The sequence below is a fragment of the Sesamum indicum genome, linkage group LG14, assembly GCF_000512975.1.
Source record: "Sesamum indicum cultivar Zhongzhi No. 13 linkage group LG14, S_indicum_v1.0, whole genome shotgun sequence".
NCBI lineage: Eukaryota > Viridiplantae > Streptophyta > Magnoliopsida > Lamiales > Pedaliaceae > Sesamum > Sesamum indicum.
In genome coordinates, this window is record NC_026158.1 from 1,278,620 (window position 1) to 1,300,999 (window position 22,380).

At 31.8% G+C, this 22,380-nt stretch overlaps 3 protein-coding genes across 4 annotated transcripts; 2 read left to right on the forward strand and 1 right to left on the reverse strand.

Moving 5' to 3' along the window:
- On the forward strand, window positions 206-2,647 carry LOC105176700 (protein FATTY ACID EXPORT 6-like). Its single transcript, XM_020698770.1, is given in 4 exon segments — window positions 206-763; window positions 1,717-1,804; window positions 2,242-2,269; window positions 2,271-2,647. Coding segments are annotated over 4 exon segments (360 nt in total). The 5' UTR covers window positions 206-564; the 3' UTR covers window positions 2,316-2,647.
- On the reverse strand, window positions 3,736-9,907 carry LOC105176701. Of its 2 annotated transcripts, XM_020698768.1 has the most exons (8): window positions 9,215-9,903; window positions 8,597-8,737; window positions 8,140-8,505; window positions 7,363-7,608; window positions 6,385-6,477; window positions 5,002-5,202; window positions 3,919-4,792; window positions 3,736-3,845 (listed from the first exon to the last, which is right to left on the reverse strand). In XM_020698768.1, exons 1-7 carry the CDS (start codon window positions 9,551-9,553, stop codon window positions 4,577-4,579), a joined length of 1,602 nt encoding a protein of 533 aa, XP_020554427.1. In that variant the 5' UTR covers window positions 9,554-9,903; the 3' UTR covers window positions 3,736-3,845; window positions 3,919-4,576. The 2 variants fall into 2 exon arrangements, with proteins under 2 accessions (XP_020554427.1, XP_020554428.1); XM_020698769.1 differs by lacking the exon at window positions 3,736-3,845 and having other exon boundaries at window positions 4,661-4,835; window positions 9,215-9,907.
- Window positions 17,568-18,329, forward strand: LOC105176767 (fatty acid desaturase 4, chloroplastic-like). The gene has a single exon (XM_011099671.1). The coding sequence runs from the start codon at window positions 17,568-17,570 to the stop codon at window positions 18,327-18,329; it is 762 nt and encodes a 253-aa protein (XP_011097973.1).

Below are 22,380 nucleotides of genomic sequence, written 5' to 3' on the forward strand. Positions count from 1 at the left end.
AGTCTTTTTGCACAATTTGATTGAATTTTGGGGGTTTTTTTATTTACATGCAAAACCTTGATAGTGGATCTAACAATGAATTAATATACATTAATCCTAATAACAATGAAATAATAATCAAAACAGGGTTTAAAAAGAATTCTCCATGAAGGCATTATGAACAGATTCTAATACAGTTGATAGTATTGGTAAATTAGCCAGTGAGATTGCCAAATAAGAATTCTTGCTTCAGCTCCAGCTGAAAATTTTCCGGAAGGCAAAACAGCATATCTATCACAACTGTTGAAAAGAGAAATCAATCAAGCTAAACCTCCAAACGCCAGATTTCTTTCTTTTTTGATAAATCACCAAATGCCAGATTTAGAAAAAAAAAAGTTTGGTCAACGGAATTGGTAACACGAACATCTGATCAACTAAAGCAAACGCTTCCCATTGAGGCTTTCAGTTCAAAGTCCCACCAATCTTGACAAGAAATCCTTACAATTTTTGCCCTCTTGCCATCTGAACCTTCCCATCCACCTTCTGAAAATATTTCGATATTTTCCCAGAAACCCAGTTTCAGAAATGCATGATTTTTGCTTCACGATCCCATACGGGCTGCTTCTGGTGTGCGGTGGTGTCATTGGGTACGCAAAGAAAGGCAGCACAGCATCGCTGGCTGGGGGCACCGGTGCCGGTTTGCTGCTCGTCCTCGCGGGGTATCTCAGCCTCCAAGCATTCCATAAACGCAAAAACTCTTATTTCGCCTTGATTCTTGAAACTGGTATGCGCCCTCAATTTATTACCAACTCGTGGACAACGTTGTATATTATAGTATGACTTGATGAATTTTTTAGAATCATGTATCTGTTTGTTATTGATGTGAGAAGACGGCATATCATGTGTTTTTGCACTTTCTTGAAAACTTGCATCAAGACAGAATGAGGAAAATATTTCACGTTAAAGGCTATGATTTCACCTTTGTGTACAAATGCAAAGACAAACTAGACATTATATGATTTGAAAGACTCAGTTTTTCTTGCCAATGTTGTAGTGTTTACAATTTGGCACTGTAATGTTATATTGCTGGGGATATGGTATCTTTGTCATGAAACTCTTGTGGTACTGTGTAGATTCATGAGCCATTGAGAAGAAACAAACCTCATCATGTGTTACCCCATGAGCACCACTAAGAAAATTCATAGCTACATCTTAATTTGTTGCATTATTAAGAGTTGACATGTCATGTACAACTATTGGTAAGAAAAGGAAGTTCACTGCAACTCTTATGTTCTAACTCAGAATAGTGCTCTAATCAAGGTGGAGGATTGTGGACTAATCTAGGGAGAACGAACGGATATTTAATATCGTTCAGGTCAAGCAGTAGTGTATAGATGCAAGAAAAGGTTTGTGTATTTCTTGACAATAAACAAGCTTTCATATTGGCTTTCAGCTAGAAGCATTTGGGTCAAGCAAATGGTATCACTCTCTCCAAGAAAAGGCTTACTATGAGAATTTGTCCTCTTTATTTGGTGCTTTATATATTCTTTTCTTAGTTCGTATTGTCAAGAAATTATGTGCATGCCATTTTGTTTCTTTAGTCCTAAACATCACCAACTTAAAATATGGTTAACCTGGACAGATTCTTCATTTCTCTGTTTGGTATTTGAATAGCATGTCTTTGATTTTGGTATTGTCTGGACTTCTATTCTACTGATCGGATATTGCCTCCAACAGTTGTCGCTGCCATACTGGCATTCACCATGGGTCAGCGGTACATGCAAACTGGAAAGATAATGCCAGCCGGTATCGTCGCAGCGACAAGGTAAGAAAAAGACCGAACATGCTGCTGCATCCGCCCTTCTATGATCAAATTTATTCTGTATAGTTCCGAAACGGAGGCATGCCTTGGCTTCTCTCACATAATAACATTATCTCAAACTTCACGTTGTAATTTGCTGGAAATTCATATGTCATATTTACGGAAAGTGCATACATTAAAGTTCTTGTATTCTGCAAAGTTTCCACTTAAAATGTTACTTTTTTGGCGTGTTCATTTGTTGTTGGTCACATACGAAGAGAAGGAGAATGTTTATTTTCTCTGCGAATGTTGTTTCTGTTTTGAGTTGTCGATTACTTTTCTCTTGCTGTTTGATTTGTTCATTTCTTCAACTGGGTTGCTAGATTTCAACAAGAGAGGTTACATGTTGTCATGTTCTACCAAAAACGCTGAAATTCTTGCCTTCTCGATGTTGCCCACAGTGCCCTCATGGCTGGATTTTATCTCTACAAAGATTGCAACTGGAGGGAACCGTATTTCCCTCAAGACTGAGTAATGGAAATGATATGATCTTTTACACGACTTCACTCTGTTTACTAATAAGAACACGACACATACTGGATTTGTGAAGATTGCTGATCATCCAATTTGCTGCTAAGAACACGACACATACTGCATTGTGAAGATCTCTGATCATGCCGTGCTCCCTATAACTCCAGTTGATGTTGACATGCTGATTCCAACCAAGTGTTTATGTTTTACCATAGCTCTTGTCACTATGTAGCTTGGGACCTTTATTTTTATTTTTGTACATCCACTGACGTATAAAACTTTTTATAAATACGAGTTGTCGTTCTATTATTTGATGAATACATAGTGATTATGAGATCTAGTTGTTCGAACTCTCATATAATCCGAATTAACTTATACATGACACCCCCAACAAACCTAACGTGCTCATTCTTTCAGGTCCTAAGTTCCTAGGGCACTGCCGCTTGAAGTAGATTGGATCCATCAGCCCAATCAAATTCGGGCCATGATGGCATGCATTATGCAGACAGGAATAATCCACCAAATGGAAACACCATCATGGCACTGTAATAACTCCAACACTTCCTCTCTCTCTCTCAGCCGAACGTCTTTCTCCTCCTCTCACTATTACTCCTACCAATCTTCTTTCTCCTTACCAGGAAAAGAAAACCATTGAAAAGGACCCAGGATCACTAGGAAAACCAATTGTTGGCCGAAGTCTTGGCCTTCTCCGGAATGCTGAAAAATGGATAGCAGAGAGAGCCAGAAGATATGGTCCAATTTCAAAAAAGAATCTCTTTGGTAAACCAGTTGTTTTCATCACGGACAGGCCGCCAACAAGTTCGTCTCCACAAGTGATGGCAGAAAACTGAGTAATCAGCAGATGGATTCGATTAGAATGATACTAGGGGCCGATGCTTGCTGGAACTTGGCGGTGAGGCATAAGCTGGTGAGAAATGCTCTTGCTTTGTTTTTCAAACCGGATAGATTAAAGAATCATGTTGAGAAGATTGAAGCCAGGAGGCACATGCAAATGCATTGGCATGAGAACAAGTGGTCACAGTATGTTTTCTCGCATCAGATCAAACTGGGTAAATTCATGCTGCATTCACCACAATATGTATTAAATGTATGGATAATTGCCACATACTTTCCATTTTTCTGAAAAGTTGAAGGGATAATAATATTTTATTTGAAAAAATATAAGATCTAATCCAAGATAAAAAAAAAAATTACAATGTTTTCCTTTCATGTAAAAACTTGGAATGGAAAGTTTTGGAACTTCAGAAAAAAAAAAAAAGGGAATGAACATATATTCATACTATTTGCCAAGAAAGGTGGTTATATTTAACCGTAATTTTGTATGGTGGTGATGTTCAGGTTTTACAGCCAATGAAGACACTGACCTTCAACATCATATGCTCCCTTCTTTTCGGGCTTGAAAGAGGAGCATGACAACGCATTTGTAGAGTATTTCCAGTAGATGATTGAAGGGATGTGGTCAATCCCAATCACATGCCCTTCACACGCTTCAACCACAGACCCTTCTGTTTATCTGCAATACATATTCAAGCTGTTAGTTACCTGGATAGACTTTGTCAGAATTCTGAGTTCTAAATCTTACTTACAAACAGATATTCTGGGTCACAAGCATGATTCAAATGGACGCAAGACATTTTTCCAGAACCATCAAAATTTGATCCAGATCGGTTTGGAAATCCAGCAGCCATACCACCTTATTGTTACATTCCATTTGGAAGGGGCCTCATATTTGTCCAGGATACGACTTCACCAAGATTGAAACTCTAGTCACAATTCATCATCTGATCACTCATTCTACGTAGAAAATCTGGTTCAAACGATGACAGCTTCAGACGAGACCCAATGTCTGCACCTACTCAAGGACTCCCAGTCCAACTTGTGTTGAAGAAGCTGCTTTGACTTGAGATAGATCTTGCCAGAGAAACCTGATGATAAGTTATTCTAAATAAGATACCTGATGATAAGTTATTTATGCCCTCGAGAATATAATGGCTTGCCATATTAATACTAATGAGTTATTGTCGAATCCCCAGAGACCATAAACAAAAGAAAAACAACTATTGTCCCACTTAGAATCTGTTTATATTTGGTTCCTCCATTCAGTTGGCAACCTTGTAACGGTTTCATATTACATGTTGATCTACTGATATATACAATATGCCGTACAACAGCTCTACACAACCTAAAACACTAGTATACCAAATACTGAGCACTATAAACTGAAAAACAAGGCAACAAAGCATATCAGCATCCAAGTGGCCTGTAATATTTCGGTGGCAAGGATGGACATCTTTCGTTCATGTGAGAGTAAGGATCCATAGTATTGTATCCAGGTAATTCCATCCGATACTTCCCTCGAATTTGACAGAAGGGTAGTTTTACAGTGTCCACATCATTGCACCACGTAGGCAAACGGCTTGAATTGTTTTCAAAGAACTTGAGAGAGTAAGCATCTTTTATCTGAAATTGTTGAGATCAACTGATTCAGATCCTCATATTGATGCTGTTTAATAAGAATGATACATATAAATATCACAATTTTTTGTAAAATATCTCATATAATTTCCAAATAACCCATCAAGCTTTCCATCTGAAATGAACACAAAACAAAACTATAGACAAACAAAAGTAACCTGAATGGAGAATAGAAACATATTTGGCACACTCACCGTGAATTCAGTCACCTGAATAGAGCTTGCAAGTTTACCAAACAAACCCGCTTCCTTGTATAATTCAAAGACAAATGCAACACATGAAGTCGACTTGCCATCAGCATAAACCCAATCATCTTGCTCAGGAATTGCCAACAACTCACCAAAAGATGATCCACGTTTCTCGACTTCGACAAGAACTTCAGAAAGACTTAAGTTCTGCAATGGTGAAAGTACGTTTTCTTTTATTTTGTGCTATTGGTATGGCTGTGTAAGCAAACTAGAGTATACTTAAGATGGGTGATTATATTTTTGGTACCTAGATACTCTCACTTATTTGTTTTTGGTCCCTAATGTACATGTGCCACAATTTTAGCCCTAATGTTTACAGATTTGTTCCAAATTTGATGGTAGGACCAAATATGTAAGAATTTGTAAACATAAGGAATCAAAATCGTGGTAGATGAACATTAAGGACCAAAAGCAAATTAGTGCTATATATAGGGACCAAAAATATAATTTACCCATTCTTTTACAATGAAAGAAGAAAAAGATTAATTAAAATATATAGAATGTAGTAATTTTGTTCCAATTAATATTATAGGACACAAATATTTTTACTCATTTTCAATGATACTTGTTTGTATTATCGAGATATTAAAATCTGATTGCAAAAACTTAAATTTAGATTCAAGGGCTTAACTTTTATATTCTAAATTTAAATTCGAAATTGAATTTTTTTGAGGTCACAATATGTTTTGGATTTTAGTTTTAATATAATTAATTACCAAATAATGATTTATTCTATAAATATTTATAAATGAAATTAGACGAAAATAACAAAAAAAATATTATTATAAGGATAAGTTACATTTTCGGTCCCTATATAACCACTTATTCACTTTTGGTTCCTAATGTTCACATGCCATGATTTTGGTCCTACTGTTTACAATTTTTGATAGACTTGGTCTCTAATATGACACCAGGACGAAATTTGTAAAAATATCATGACACGTAAATATTATGGACCAAACACAAATAAATGACTATATATAAGGACCAAAAGTATAAGTTCCCCATCTAAAGCTCAAGTGAGTGACCCAACAGCCTGTTTCCAAGAATTTCACTAAATTGATCTACTAAACCCTCTAACACCTGGAGCCACCAATTTTGCTTCTTGTTAAATATCTGATATCTAAACAGGCAGATATTCATAAAGATGCCCGGGCCTCAAAAATCTAACCTATTAAACCCTATACCCTAGATAGCCCATATATTTAATGCAACATATATCTAGTAGGTGCGCAATGCCCTGCAATCTAATAACAATGGCATTCAACCACAACACACGTGCTCCAAAATCTGTGAGTGTTATGATCAATGAGGAGGATATTAATAAACCTGACTTCCAAGTCGTTTGTTCAATGCTTCATTCCACATGTTACCAGCATATGCAGGCTGCATCTGAGTCCAAACAGTCATAACAGAAGCAACCTGTGAAACAACACCAAATTAAAATGGAAGAGAAGGAAAAGGAACGATTGCAACTAACAGCATGCTCAGAGGGTGAAGATGGCGGCATAATCTACCAGCACCATCAGATAGAGTAAGGCACTAATGTGTGCTATACTTCTTTTTTACTTTTCATGTAAAGAATCATCTATTCCGATCATAATAAGGATTTATTGTCATTGACTGACATTTTTGACAAAGAAAACCTGAAAGTGATTCATGACCTCACCATTTCTCCTCCACCGTTTACTATATTCGGAAGAGTAAAGGACACATTCCAGAAATGAACAAATAAACAAGTAGGTTAATTAATTAAATGAGAACCATTTGCCAACTGAAAGCTGAAATGAAACCAAGTAAAATCCATGCAACTAATAGCTTTTGCAGCCAACATTTTGTTTAGACATGTGTTGTTCTTATTATCCTAACTGAATGTGCACAATCCTTGCCCTACCTGTAAAAACTGTTATTTCGAAAAAAAAACTCACATACATGTTTGCATTATATTGTCGGTTGCTTAATCAAACGACACTGAACCCCATGTATGTCATTGCCTGTCAGCTTAAAGCTATACAAACTTAGACATTTGGGTCATGTATCAAACATAAACCCATGAGATTAACTTGCAATTTATATGTGCTTCATGTACTAATTAGGTTTCCTCAGAGGCTATGGAAACAAGATACCAAAGGGGATTAACGTGAAATGTTTGCACGGTGACGGTAACAATTATACGAACAACAATATGCGGCAAAGAACGTGGTGTAACAGTAACATCAGAAAACAGAAAATCCTCAAAAAGATGCAGTTAAAGGGACACCTTGGCTTTAATTTGAACAAGATCTCTTAAAAGACAAAAAGGCCTACCAGGTGAGCATCCAGAGGTGCTGGATAATTTCCACTGATTGTGTCGATCCAGCTAAATATTAAGTTATGATAACCATAAGGCTTTCCAGACATGCTTTTTGCATATTCCCAGGCAGCGGTTTCATTGAACTTGGCCCGGAGTTCAGGATGCAAAGGAAGCAATGCTATATGTGGATTGGAGTCATCCTTTGTCAGCTCAAAATCCCACCACTCATCCCATGGTAAAATGGCAATAACATCTTCTCCCTGGAAAAGTGCAATTTAAAATCCAAAATGGTAGGCATGCTATCCACAAGAACTGTAATTTCAGTAATAAACATGTTATTGTGTGTATTATGCGTAAGTACACTAGAGCAACAGGATACACCACAACAAGGGAATAATTGGTTTGTCTCTTCATTGACATTACAGACACTCCACACAAATTTTCCCTGTCTTTCTCTGTGCTTCATAGTAGTCTCTGATTCCAGCACTCCCTCCACTCAGATTATCCAATTACCATCCCTGCAGGCTATTTTTATCTCTTATAAGATACTTAAGCCTATTGATGGTGCAATCTCTTATAGAAGTTTAGGATACATCAAATCAACAAGATTTGTGCAAGACCTTTTAAAACATAAAAAGTTTGACGCATCACGCTTAAGGAAATATATTTGACCGTGCAAGTAGCAAGTCAGAAGAGTTGGGGTAAAATTGAAAATGTGCAAGATCAATAGAGAAAAGAAATTAACAAACAAATAACAGAAATCGATTTCTATGAGGGTGAGTTCAACCAACCTTCTCATTCTCATGCCCTGATTCTGCAACCCACAGCTTTCCTTCAGAGTCCCTTAAGCAGACAGCAGAGTGACCAGCATAAGATCCAGTCACCCACTTCTCTAGAGTCTCAAAACCACCCCATCGGCCTCGAATTTTTGATAATGCAAGGAAATCTCCAGAGTGGATATCCTCCACAGTAATGTTGGTGACCCATGGTTGAGGCCGTTCTTCAAAGGAAGCACCCATGTGCTTTTTAAGGAATGCAAGATTAGAATTCTCACCCCATCCAGTATTCGTGAATAAAGGGAACACCTCCCAGAGAGCCTGAAGGGTTCCTAGCATCCCTGCTTGCATGAGGAAAATAGAAACCCCCCTGTTTTTGACCTAATTGTCATGGGGGTCCAGTCACATTTAGGTACGACAAGTCTTGCTTAAAACTATGCAAGTATGAGACTGATCAAGAAATTGAACTCACATATTCATATTCAGCTTCTGACTCCCACTCTTTAAAGTCGATAGTGTGTTCTCGAGATAAAAGGTAATAATCCCACGTCACCCGAAATGGGGTTGCAAATACATAAAGATCCATACATGTCCAACTATGTGCACTGCTCACCTGGATAGAGAAAATAAACATAGATGATATCAACATCATACATTAGCATTAATTTTCAATTGCCACATCCAACATGGTCCTTTAATCACCAGGTACAGGAACCTACCTAGTTTACTTGGAAGCAAACTACGAAACTATGCCAACTGTGTCCCACTTTTCAAGATTTTAGGCAAATTATGTCGTAAGAAAATTACTCACAAAAGACCCAAATTTTAGAAATTTAAAAAATTAAATGTCACTAGTATCCTTAACTCCAACCTGAAGAAACTACAATTTGAACTAAGCAAGAAATACCCAAGAAGGACTAAATAAATTCAGGCCCTAATGGGTACTCCATTAAAAAAAAAAAAAAAAACTGGTCTAGTTCACAAGAGAAGCAAAAGCACAAATAAATTTCCCAAACGGCCAAACCTGCAAAAACACACGTCAAAAATTCCAATAAAAACGAAATCAACAATAAGAAAACATTAAAATTACCTTAATATGAAGAGTACCACCCCCAAATTCACTTCTACTGTTGTTGTGGAACTCCAACCAAGCAGTGCTATTGTAAAAGCAAGCTCCTTTCCAGTTCAAAAGCGAATTGTTAGAAGCAGTAGCAGCCCCAACAAAGGACGGCAACAGGTCCGCCGCGTTGTTGAGAGCGTTCAGAATAGGCCACGAAACTTGTCTCGGAAGCAACGGCAATACATCCCCGGGACGAAAGGGCGCTTTAACGGCTTGTACTCCCGGCAGGCCGATACCAGAAACGGCGAGAATTGCCAAGAACATCAACAATAATTGGTGGGTTTTAATCATCCTGAAGTGAACCATCATCGCTCAAGAAACCTTGAACAGAGAGAGATACGGAGAAAAAAAGGAGGGGGGGAAGTTTTCCGAGTGTAACGAGAGAAACTCAATGAAATTTTGTTAAAAGGGAGATCAAATTGACTTCCTTTCCGGGATTTCGAGGTGATGAGTTGGAATTTATAGGCGGTGGAGCGTGGTAACACTTTCTGCAGATTTCCGCCGTGGTGAAGGAATCAAAGAGAGATGCGGTGAATTGTTTGATGGGATTTTCTGGGATGGGCATGTTGATCTTTAGGCGTTGAATTCTATTTCCACCCCCACACTCCACATCAAAACTAATCTCTCCAAAACTTTTACAAAAGTTTCAATTCCTTTTTGTATTGGTTGGTGAAATTTTATGGGATGAAAATTACCCCTAAATTATACACTTTGAACCCTAGAAATATGATTTTTGCATCAAATATTACCCCTCAATATTAAAATTTAACATTCAAAAAGTTTTTTATTTTAAAAAAATAATGATAAAGAAATAAGTTAAATGCATCTAACTTGTTACGATTTTTAAAATGAGTCGGGAACTCCATAACTTTATTAAAAGAACTTATAAATTTCAAACATCTTATTTTTTAATTTTACAAGTTCATTTCTAATAAATTTATTAAATATTTTGCAACATATTATAAGTTTATCCAAACAATACCCTTTAAATCACTTTGTAATTTATACATAACAAAATAAAAGTATTAATACCGTATTCAGATCATTTAATTTAATTTAATTATAGATCACTCGTCTATATATAATAAAACAAAAATATTGTGGTTATTCATGTAAAAATATATTTGAATGAAATATTTACATTCTATTTCATATAAACAATCAATTTTTCAAGAGAAAAAATTTAAACTCAGATAAATTTATAACAGTCTACTTTATCCAAAAGATTGATCGGTTTTTTTCTTTTTAAAATTATCCTGCACTTTATTTAAATAGATAAGTGTATAATAATTTATCTTTATTCAAAAGCTCTAGAGATTTTCTTATAATAAATTAGTTAATAACATACCTAGATTTATTTTTATATATATTAGTAATTTTTTTCGTTATAAATTATCATAATATTAAAACTTTAGGGATGCTTAGATTTACATCCATGATTTATGATTTGTTTACACAAAAAAATTTCTTTTAATAATTACGAAAAATCACCTGCAGCAATAGAAAAATAGGGTCAGGTTGTGCAATGTTGTTGACGTTTCTGAAGTGTATATGTAATTTTTTGAAAAGCATTGGTGCTTTGTGTAACTAATGTTAATATTTCTTGTATGTATATATGTAATTTTATAAGAAACAAGAGTAATTTTTGTAAATAGATAATAAATTAGGGGTTTATATGTAATTAACCTAAAAATTTAAATTATTTATCAATTAGTCATTTTTACATTATAAAATTTAAATTATATATTTTATTAAATTTTTATAGAAACATACAGTTGTATTGGGCTACTCCTTACAAGGAAGAAAGATGGGCTCTATAAATAAGTTGATTTGAGTTGAAGCCCATTAGCAAATTGGAAGAGGCTATCTTCAAACATCCCTCACTTATACTCAAAACTTGTATTTATTCACTCTATTCATTCTTTTTGAAAGATAAATTACATAATTACACGTACTTTTTGTTGTTTAAAAAATTATTAATACTCCTGATTTTAATGGACGTCTAACAGCTTATCGAGTTTGTTAGTTTTCTTTAGATTTTTATTCATTTTTTTTGTGGTGAACCGGATACATTACCCTTATGGACCATGAATTATAATTTTATTTATTTAAAAAAATATTTTTTTTTTTTTACAGATTAAGTGGACAATTCTTTTTATAATTTTTCTTAAATTCTTCCATCCACCTCGTTCCATCCGCTTACAATTTATTTATTTAAAAAAATACAATGAGGGCAAAGTTGAGAAAATTCCGAACTTCCATCTAAGAATTTCATAATTTCATCAAGTATCAGCGGAAGATATTTATAATTTTTTAAATAATAAGAATGTATTTGTAATTTAAATTATACACGTACGTTGGGCGTGTTTCGTTCGTGACTTAAAATAGAAATTATGTGCGTGTCATCACTTTTTCTCTACGTATATAAGTACGCATTCTATGTATGCAGGCAAAAGTATACGGCGGCATTCCAAGCAAGTAGCTGTAGCCGGATATCTTGTTGCAACCGCATCCGCCGTCATCCTCAATCCAAGCATAGCAAATTTGAAAACAGAAAGCGTCGGAAACGTACCCGAGGAAAACAAGTTGAGACGGATCCAGCAACCAAAGTTTGAAGGTCTGTATATGATGTTCCAAATAACTGTCAATATTTTTTTATTGTTTGAAAATTTATAAATACTCTTTTAAATAAAAAATAATTATGTAGGAAACTTTGAGGTGAACATTACTGCTTTACTCTTATTGAAAAAATATATAAAAAAAATTTGATGATAGATAAAATAAAAAATTCACAGGGAATATTAGTCCATATAAATATTTTAGAAAATTGTGAAAAATATATAAGATCATGATTCATAATCCAAAAGCACACCCTGATCAGTTCACTACAAAATTTGAATGCAAACTTAACAGAAGCTAACAGAATGTGCTCGTTGTTAAACGAACGTTAAAAGCAGGGGACAATTCATAATTTTTCAAACAATGAGAAGATATTTGTAATTATGCAAAATTTTAGAAAAAAAATGATAGTTTACCCCATATATATATATATATATATATATTACTCATCCATATCTATATACAGCGTTTTGCTATTTTATATTTATTTTTTGGCCCCATTAAATAATTGGAAAGACCAATATATATCAAAAATTTTAAATTTATACATAATTATTAAAAAAAAAAAGAACAAATTAGGGTAGATTATAGCCACCTTTCTCGAGTTTTGACATAATTATGAATTTATAATTTTTCAAACAAGGAGAGGGTATCTGTAATTATGCTAAACCTCAAGAGATGTAACTGTAATTTATTCAATAATTGTACTAAACCTCAGATGATGTAACAGTAACTGACACAATTACAAATATATTTTCGTTCGTTTGGAAAATTACAAAAATACTCTTAGTTTTAATTTCCTTCTAACAATAAGCCAATTTCATATATTTCCAATCAACTCTTATCATATTTTCAAGTATCACAAAATCGACATGAAAACAACTCCAAACAAAGCGATCAGCACTTTGTTGCTGGCCCGAGTTGTAATATACGATTTTATTTTTTTTTAAGTATAGTATAATTTTTCACAATATAAAAATAATGTAGTTTTTTGGTAAAAAAAATTAATTAAATACACCAATAATTTTGTAAAACATAATTTGAAAAGACAATAAATGGAAAGTTCAAAAGCTTCGAAAGCAAACAAGAAGCCTTATATAGGAGGAATTTGAACTTCAAATATTTTGTAAGTTAGAGCGAGCTCTCATGAGATTTGATATTAATATAAATAATTTTTTAAAAAATTATCAATATCCTTTTATTTTAACAATCATCTAACCATTAGTTCAATCATTTAGTTTTCGTTAGGTTTTTATCTATTTTTTATAATCAATAGACCAAAAAATGCCCTTATGGACTATAAATTGTATTTTCCCTTTTTTAAAAAAAAAGACAGCAAAGCTAACGATAGAAATTTTATACTTCCATTCAGGGATTACATAATTTCATCAAACATCAAGGGAATATTTGTAATAATAAGATGATATTTATAATTATACCAAATCTCATGAGAGCTCGTTGTAATTTAAGCTAAAATATTTGATTAAGTGAAGAATTTTGAACATTAATAATCTTACCACCAAGCCAAGGACTCAAAAACAAAAAAGGGTCATTCAATAATAATTCAACAGATTATCTAATTTATTTTGCTTGCCTTTTATTTTCCAAGCAAATCTGATAAAATTTGAACCAATTACATAATATATATATATATATATTATATTTATTATATTATTAGTATACAGTTCAAAGAGAGTTATTAATCACACAATAATTAATCTTTTTTTTTTTTTTGTATATATAGAAATGAGGAAGCCATTTATAGTGAAATTATGGGAAGACAAAGTCATGAAATTTTAATTAAAACTCAAAAAAGGGTACCTGTAAACACAATTAATACATCCATACTGCAACACCACTCTGTGCTTAAATAGCAATATTAATTTTTAATTAATGCTTCTATCTTAATTATTAAAGCATTTGATATTCCTTTAAATTCGATCAATAAAAGTTCATTTGAATTTAATTTAATAAAATTTAATAAATCATTCTTGAATAAAAAAAAATCGATAAGCTTGCAAGGTCGAATCAATTTCGATTCGATTCCTGTAAAAATAATAAAATATATTTAAAAATATAAAATTATTCGAGTTCGATTCATTTTGATTCAATTTTAAGCTCGATTACATCAACAGTCAAACTAAATTCAAATATAATTTTTTTAAATTTGATATTAATTCAAATAAATTTGAATATAATAATTATATATTCGACCTAAATTGAATCATTTAGATGGAAGGTCTAAATGGTAATGGACCGTCGACCCATTTAGGAAATGAACCGAATATGGGCTCTGCAATAAGTTGGATCTGGAAAGCAAATCTGTAAATGGGCTCCACAACCATGTGCTAATTAATTAAACATTCTTTTTAATAAAAAAATTAATGCATTGATCATTATTCATAAATGGGAAATTGCGTAAGCCCCCACCTTTTCTTTTCTTCTTTAGCTTTCATTACAATTTTCCTCGTCTCATATTGTAAATGAAATTAATTACATATGTGATTTAAGGTTTCGAGAATCGGTTATAACGAGCTTTTTTAAAATTTGACATAATTATAAATATTTTTTGTTGTTTGAAAACTGTATTTCCTAATATTTGATAAATTTATGTAATTTTAGGATGGACGCTTGAAAGGACCAATTTTACCATTGCCGATGCCGTACTTCCTTTTTAATATAGTTTTGAAAAATTGAGAAAAAAAATTGAACGAGATGGATGAAAAAATTTGAAAAATTATAAAACAACCCACGAAAAAAATCCATTTTTCTTTTGAAAAATAAGTAAAATTATAATTCATAGTTCACAATGATATTTTGATTAGTTCACCCCAGAAAAAATGAAAAAGATGAAAATCTAACAAAAACCAACGGACTGATTAGTCATTGGACGACCATTAATTAGGGCCCTCTTACTTTTGCATTTAAGAAAATACCCACAAAATTCTTGAATGCCCCATCTTCTGATTTGTGTAGATAGCTATTATCAGACAACATAACTATTAATAAAGTGAATAATTAAACACTTTTTAAGAAAATGAAACCCTAAATTTAGGAAATTCCTAAACCAATATGTAAATATTGCTTGTTTTAGCAAGGCTAAATTACAGTGCCTTGTCTCATAAGGGTTAAACTCAAATCCATCAATTTAGGAGGTGTTTGCCATTGTTTTTATTTTTTATGACGGGGTAAGTTGAAGAGAAAGTTGTAAATAATTTCGGTAGTAATAAAAGTTCGAACATCTTCGAAAACAAAAGTGAAAAAAGAAAAGTTTAAGTTGGTGTGATCGAAAAAAAATAATTTAATATTTTTATTTTTATTAATTAACTGCAGAGATTGGTGAGGATTCGCTTGTAACTTTTGATCTAAATAAATTTGAGTTAAATAGTTCAAAAATAGATGTATTTTAAATATAGAGGGTGTAAATTGGAGGGTTTTTTTTTCCCTTCCTTCCTTTCTTTTTCCTTTTATTTTTCTTTTTTTCCACATAGAGGCTTTTTGAACATTTTGCTTAGGATATTACAACGGGCTTTCTTGAAATTTGTTATAGTTATTAATACTCACTCGTTGTTTGAAAATATTACAATTGTACTCTCAGAATTAACAGTCGTCTAACAAATACTTTCATACAGTGGGCTGTCACGAGTTGGTATTTGTTAGATAATCATTAATTCTATAGGGTATTTGTAATTTTTCAAACAATGAGGGGATATTTGTAATTATGACAAATTTTAGAGGAGTTCGTTGTAATTTACCCAAATTAATTATCATAAATAAGAAGATTGGAATTTGCTGGATGGTGAATTATTTTCTTTTCTAGTGAATCATATATAATTTATTAACTATTATAACCACTAAAATATATATCACCATAAACATTAATCTTTGCCAATTATAACAATTAGTTTATTATTTATAAATAATTAAATAATACTAATAATTATATTACTATCAGAAGTAAATTAATTAATAAAGAATCTTGTGTTAGAATTTGAACCCAATTTTCTAAAGTTTTAGACTACATACAAAAAATGAGAAATATAAAACTTCCCAAAGTCCCCCACTTAATTGCATTTTTCTTTTTGTTGTGGTTGTGATAAATATTTTCAAGAATACAATAATTATTTAATTTTTATCTAATTAATATTGTATATATTTAATATGTTTGACATGTCGGGTCGAATATATATGCAATAATGTTTTGCGTGTTGAGCTAAAATTGAATATTTTCAAGAAGTTGAATATGCAAAATATCATAAAATGTTCGGGAGCTTATAAAATATTACAAAATATTTGATAAACTTTTTAATAAAATAACTAACAAGTTCTAAACATAAGTCAAATGCGGCCCAACTCAGTTAGTGAAGTTGACGCCCCATCACCCCTTAGAGACATGGGTTCAAACCCCCGTTAATGCATGAGATGTTATTCTATTGTAATAGTAGGTATTGTTTAAATATAATTTATATGATACTATTGATTACTGTATGATTGTTGTAGTCGTTTTTGTTAGACATAAATATTCGACATGAATGATTGTAATCGATTTATTTCAAATAATAATAATTTAGCGCTTTCATATAACCAAAAAAAGTCTAAAAATAAAATGTTAAACACTTATAAACTCTTTAAGAAAGATGTAAGGAGCTGCTAATTTACTTTTAAAATTTTAACAAATTATTTTAAATTAATTATAAATTTATCATTACTGACATAATTTTATTTTATTTAAATATTTTATTGAATTTAATTTTCAAATAAAATCCAATATTTTATTATATGTACGAACTTATAATATTTTTTAAATAAATTCTAGACAACTCTGAAATACATGGAACACGGGTTTCCATAATATATCTATATTACTAAGATCATGATAATGTATTATTTATTTATTTATTTGATTTATAGTGTATCTTCTGCAAAATACTCTTCCAGATACGTATCTGATTTTAGAAGTATGTTGGAAATGTTAATTATAAATAAAAGGGATAACTACACTGTATTTTTTAAAAATTTGATATAATTATACGTAAATGATCTGTGATTTAGAAAATTACATTTAATACGATTGGCGCTTATTTTTGTTCAACAAATAGATTGGTCTGTTAAAATTTATCTAATTTGCTGATATTAACAAATTTGAGTAAAAATTCATATTTATCACCGAGTGATCTTCACACACTAATGCATATAAGGAGTCATGTCTTCACCCTATAAGTGTAGTTTGGTTAAAAAAGATTTGTTCGACTACAATAAATCAGTACTAATAAGTCAATTGGGGTAAATATATTCAATTTTTTTCTTTTAATATCAGCAAATTCGACGAATTTTGATTACAAACATCAAGTGTTTTAAATATAATTTTTTAAATCACATAATTATGCAAGTATATCACATTTAAAAGAAGAACGATGTAATTATTTTTAAATAAAAAAAATTAAATTAGGACAAAATAAAATACTAAGTAGTACATATTATAGTTGAAAACAATTGATTTTTCGCAATCCATCGAATCGATCGGACCAGTAATTCAGTTACTTAAAAATGTTCTTGACAGTATAAATAATTAATGCAAGAAAAGAGTCCTATATATATATATATAATATAAAGCTTGTCCTTGTTCATATTCCTTGCGACTTCTGTTCATCATCAGTTCTTTAATCATTAATTTCCAAGGAAAAAACCGATTGTTCCTCTGATAATGTCTGAAACAATGCTTCACCACAAGATTAACAGCCTTTCAACCATTGACGATGAAAGCTGGTACAAGGCCACATGGGCTCACCGCGCCTGGTTCGCTGCCGGCTGCGCCACCGTCCTCATTTCTCTCGCCAAGTCCATGCTCATAATCGCCGCCGGAGAGCCCGCCGATGCGTGGACATGGCTACAGCTCACGCTGGCTGCCGTACTAGGTTACCATCTGGCGGACCTCGGCTCCGGAATCTACCACTGGGCCGTCGACAACTACGGCAGTGCGGAGACTCCTGTTTTCGGGTCCCAAATCGAGTCGTTCCGGGCTCACCACCAGCACCCGTCGGCGATCACCAAGTGCGATACCGCCGGCATTCTCTACACTCTGGCGGGTGTCGTCACCGTCGCCGTTCTGCCCATAAACGTGGTTTCCAGCGACCCGATTTTCCTCGGGTTCGTCGGCGTATTCGCCGGGTGTGGCATGTTCAGCCTGAAGTTCCACGCGTGGGCACATACCCCCAGAAGGAAGCTTCCGCCGGTCGTGGCGGCGCTTCAGGACGCCGGGATTATCCTGCGGTTGTCCCACCACAACGCGCACCACCGCCCCCCGTATAACAGCAATTACTGCACGGTGAGTGGGATTTGGAACAGGGTTTTGGATGAGTGGAAGGTTCTTGTTGCCATGGAGGTGGCGCTGTTCCGTGTGATCGGAGTGAGGCCGCGGTCGTGGGCGGAGCCGAACTCTGAGTGGACGCCGAGGAATCAGGACTGAGAACCCCGTTTCTTGATTAATTTAAATTAATTACAATTAGGGATTAGATAATTGATCTCTACTACTTTTCCTGAATATGTAATGTAAGAGATGTGCACTTGCGAATAATTTTAAGGATATCATATAATTACTACTATGAATTAAACATTAGTGTTATCGTCTCATAAAAAAATTATATAAATTTTTAATTTTATCTTTTCTCTGATATTTTTTATATTTATAAAGAATAATATAAAAAAATATAAAATTAAAAGGAATATAATTATAATAAAATATTATTTTAAATTATAATTATTGTGTAAAAAATAACCGTTAGTGAATGAGAAAATTAATCGTTTCTCAACGTGCAAACGGGACAGAAGATCTTTCGCCTTCGTCATAGCACTGCATCCCGTTTTAGAAGGTTAGGTACGAATAGTGTATCTATTATGAGGTTTTGTACATCTTATTTATTGCTTGTCTACAAATCTATATTTTGACTTAATTACGTCAAGGTGTCGTGACGATATTATAAACTTTTTAAAACATCAAATAAGGTATTGGAGTTTTTATAAACTTTATAAAATTATTTAATTTATTATTTTAAAAAATTTATGAAATTTCAAAGAATAAGAATTTTAAAATCTTATAAGTTCTTAAAAAAAATTAAAATAAGTTCAACTCATCTTTTCTTACAAGATTTTAAAAAAAAAACATTTAGCATCAACATAAGAGTCCAAAATCGTCTGAGTTGATCATTCTTATCAGAAAAATGCATATGTTTTTCATGTGATATTTTATAATTAGGGCTTTTAACATCCGAAAAATTGAAAAATCAAAAAATAAGTATTTTTGAGTAGTTCTAAAAAAAAAACAAAATTACTAGAAAAAGTTAAAAAAAAACAAAACAATAGGCTATCGAAAGTGTTATTTTTATAAAAAAAAATAATAAAAGAACTTTCAAAAGTGTTTACTATAATCGACCTAATCAAATGCGAGACTTTAAATTTTGATGACGATTAATCAATATTTGTTATGATTTTAATTATGGCATAAAAAAAAGAAAAAGAAAAAAATTAATGATTGTTATGCAATTATGATTAATTAGTATTGATCGCAAATATTCAATTTTTACTATGATTATTAATTATGACAAAATGAATCATATTAATTTCTTATAAAGCATGTTTACTTTATTAGAATGGATTTTTTCCTAATTAATTCAAACTTAAATCCCATACGCAACTGGCGAAATTAACATATATGGCATAGGGAAGTAGATGTTAGGGGCTAATTAGATCTCCACCCCCCCTATTCCACTAGATTGTTTTTCTTTTCTACAATAAATATTTAATATATATTAATAAATTATGCATTGACTAATAACACAACAAATAAATAAATTCTATATTAATAATACTCGCATGATTAAAATAAGGTTAAATGGCATGACAACCCCCTAAAATTTGGCTATTTTGCACATTTATATCCCCTCAAAATTAAAAATAAAATGGGTTCGGGCAAACGAGGTTCGGGCTAAAATTTTTCAAATTTTTTTTTTGGGTCAACTTTGATCAAATTTTATGCTTAAGAGCCACATATTTGTAATTAAAGATGCTAAGAAAAAAAAGATAAATTTTAAAATAAAAATTAAATGAAATGCACAAGAGTTTATGAAAAGGTATATAAACCAATCACTATGATCAATATTGTAATTTTATTCTAATATATATAAATAACAATCTAAGATTCTAAATTGGGGAAGAAAATAAAAGTTTCAATATAATTATTCAAATGATTAATGCAATTTTGGTCCTATAAATTAGGTTATTTAGAGTTTCCGTCCTTTAATTTTTTAGGGTAGTACTTTAATGGTTTAAGTCGACTATTGCTATATTTATGATATAGATTTGAATTCTTGTCTAGATGTTTGGTGAGGCTAAATGTGTATTTTGATTTATATTTTAATTCTTACGTAGCTAGCCTTTGTTTTTCTTGCGATAGTAAGCCGGTATTTGGCTAAATTTATTTAAAAGATCTCATAAGCTCGTATATCTCATAAAATGTTTTAAGAGTTTATATTATTTTAAAAATATGTTCATAAATTATTTGGATAAATTAAATTATAAAGCTTATAAGATGTTAGTACGTGAAAATTATAATTATTTTGAAGAAATTTGTTAAAATCTTATAAATAAGTCGGCAATTATTTGATATTGATTGAATTTAATTTGAATAATATTTTCACGTACATCGAATACTTAGTAAGTAAAATTTTATTTTCATATAATTTATTTATATTTGATGAAATTCTATTGAATTAAAATTTGATAGGCGACTTTGAATATTTTTATATTTTCTTAATGTTTACTACTTCATATATTAATTAAAAACGCATCCAGAAGCATCATATCAAATCATCAAATTTCCTGACGATATCATAGGCACGTAGTTAGGTTTCGGGCCAAACCGACTACTTCCATAAATCGATATAGATAACATCAAAAATTGTAATCAATGTTTATCGGAAAAAGCAACCTCAAATTAAGATTTGCTGACTGGATTTTCTATTTCAAGTTATGTTGTAATGAAAATTTTTGTGTTTGTGAATTTATTGGAACAAGAAAATATTGTAGATGAATTTATTAATGGGTACAATATTTTTGTTTGAAACCTTTGATTCTTTATTTTATGCGTGCAATCTATTTCTATTTGAGGAATTTTGATGTTTTCTTCGATATTGATTTCAACCTTCAACGACGTTAATGAATTAAAACGATATAAATTTGGAATGTTTGTCTTGAATTTGTGTATTTCTTGGTGTGGTCAGCTTTTGATCTTCCGCAAATTTTGATTTGTGATTCAATAACGTTAATATGTAGGTTTTGCACCACAATCGCGAACAAGCCGTTCAACCTGAATGATTTAATTTTGCGCCGAACGCCTTGACTTTTACTTTGAATACTATGAATTTCCTTGATTAGTGCTAAAGAGAATTTTAGAACTTCCCTTGCTTGTACGTTCATTTATATCTTGAGTTGTGTTTTCTTGTCTCTTCACTTGTATATTTATGTATCTTTACCTGTGTGCTGAGTTGTGGTCAGCCATTGTTGAAAAAACACTCATATTTATAAGGGATTTTTTTTTTGTCCTTTAATTTTACCTCTGTTAGATTTAGTCCTTTAAATATATGTCCATTAACTAATTAGTCCTGTAAGTTTGAAAAATGATGACAAATAGCCCTCTGGTGGTCGGGAATTTGTACTTTTGTCCGAAAAAGGTGACATGGCAGTTGAGTTGTATAAATTTTTGAAAATTTTAGACTTGGAAGCCATATAGAATATATTTTGGAGGAAAGAAATCTCCTTTTTCACTTCGAAGAATTAACAAAAAAATCTTAAATCGGACTTAATTTCATCATTTTGCAAACTTACAAGATTAATTAGTTTATAGGCTTACTTACAGGATCAAATCTAATAGAGGATAAAATCAAAGAACGAAATGTAAGATTTTGTCATATTTACTTAATAAAATGGTATGATTCATATATATTTGACATTCGTTTCCTTAATCACAAGAACGATTTCGAATTATCAAATCATTAGCGTTTGTTGGCCGAACGAGATTTAAATTGTCCTAAATACTTCGTGACAATATTTAGTTATCCATCAATTAGTATTTTATTTTATATAAAAAATAAAATTAATTAAATAATATTTTGCACATATCAATATATAATTAACAATAAATTTTACATTCCTACACCTTACATATTTTATTTCAATTAATATATACACATCACCAGTGGAAAATTTATTCCATTTATTTTATGTATAAAAAATAATATACGCAACACACGGATACATTAAATGAAACGAAAGATATAATAAAATTTGAATGTGATTTGATGATTGGTACCAAAGCGATTAATGGTGACAATGGAGATATATATCAAGTACAAGAAGTGAGATTGATATTATATATATTTATTGTGTGATTGATGTATAATTTAAAAAAAATTATATAATAAATATATCTTATTTATTTGTAATTGATTTATTTCGATCCAACT

Coding starts and splice junctions, on each gene's coding strand:
- LOC105176767 (XM_011099671.1), top strand. CDS start 17,568: ATGTCTGAAACAATGCTTCACCACAAGATTAACAGCCTTTCAACCATT.
- LOC105176701 (XM_020698768.1), bottom strand. CDS start 9,553: ATGATGGTTCACTTCAGGATGATTAAAACCCACCAATTATTGTTGATG. Junction 8,506..8,596: donor CAGAAGCTGAATATGAATAT/GTGAGTTCAATT, acceptor CATGACAATTAG/GTCAAAAACAGGGGGGTTTC. Junction 4,793..5,001: donor TTCAGGTGACTGAATTCACG/GTGAGTGTGCCA, acceptor CAACAATTTCAG/ATAAAAGATGCTTACTCTCT.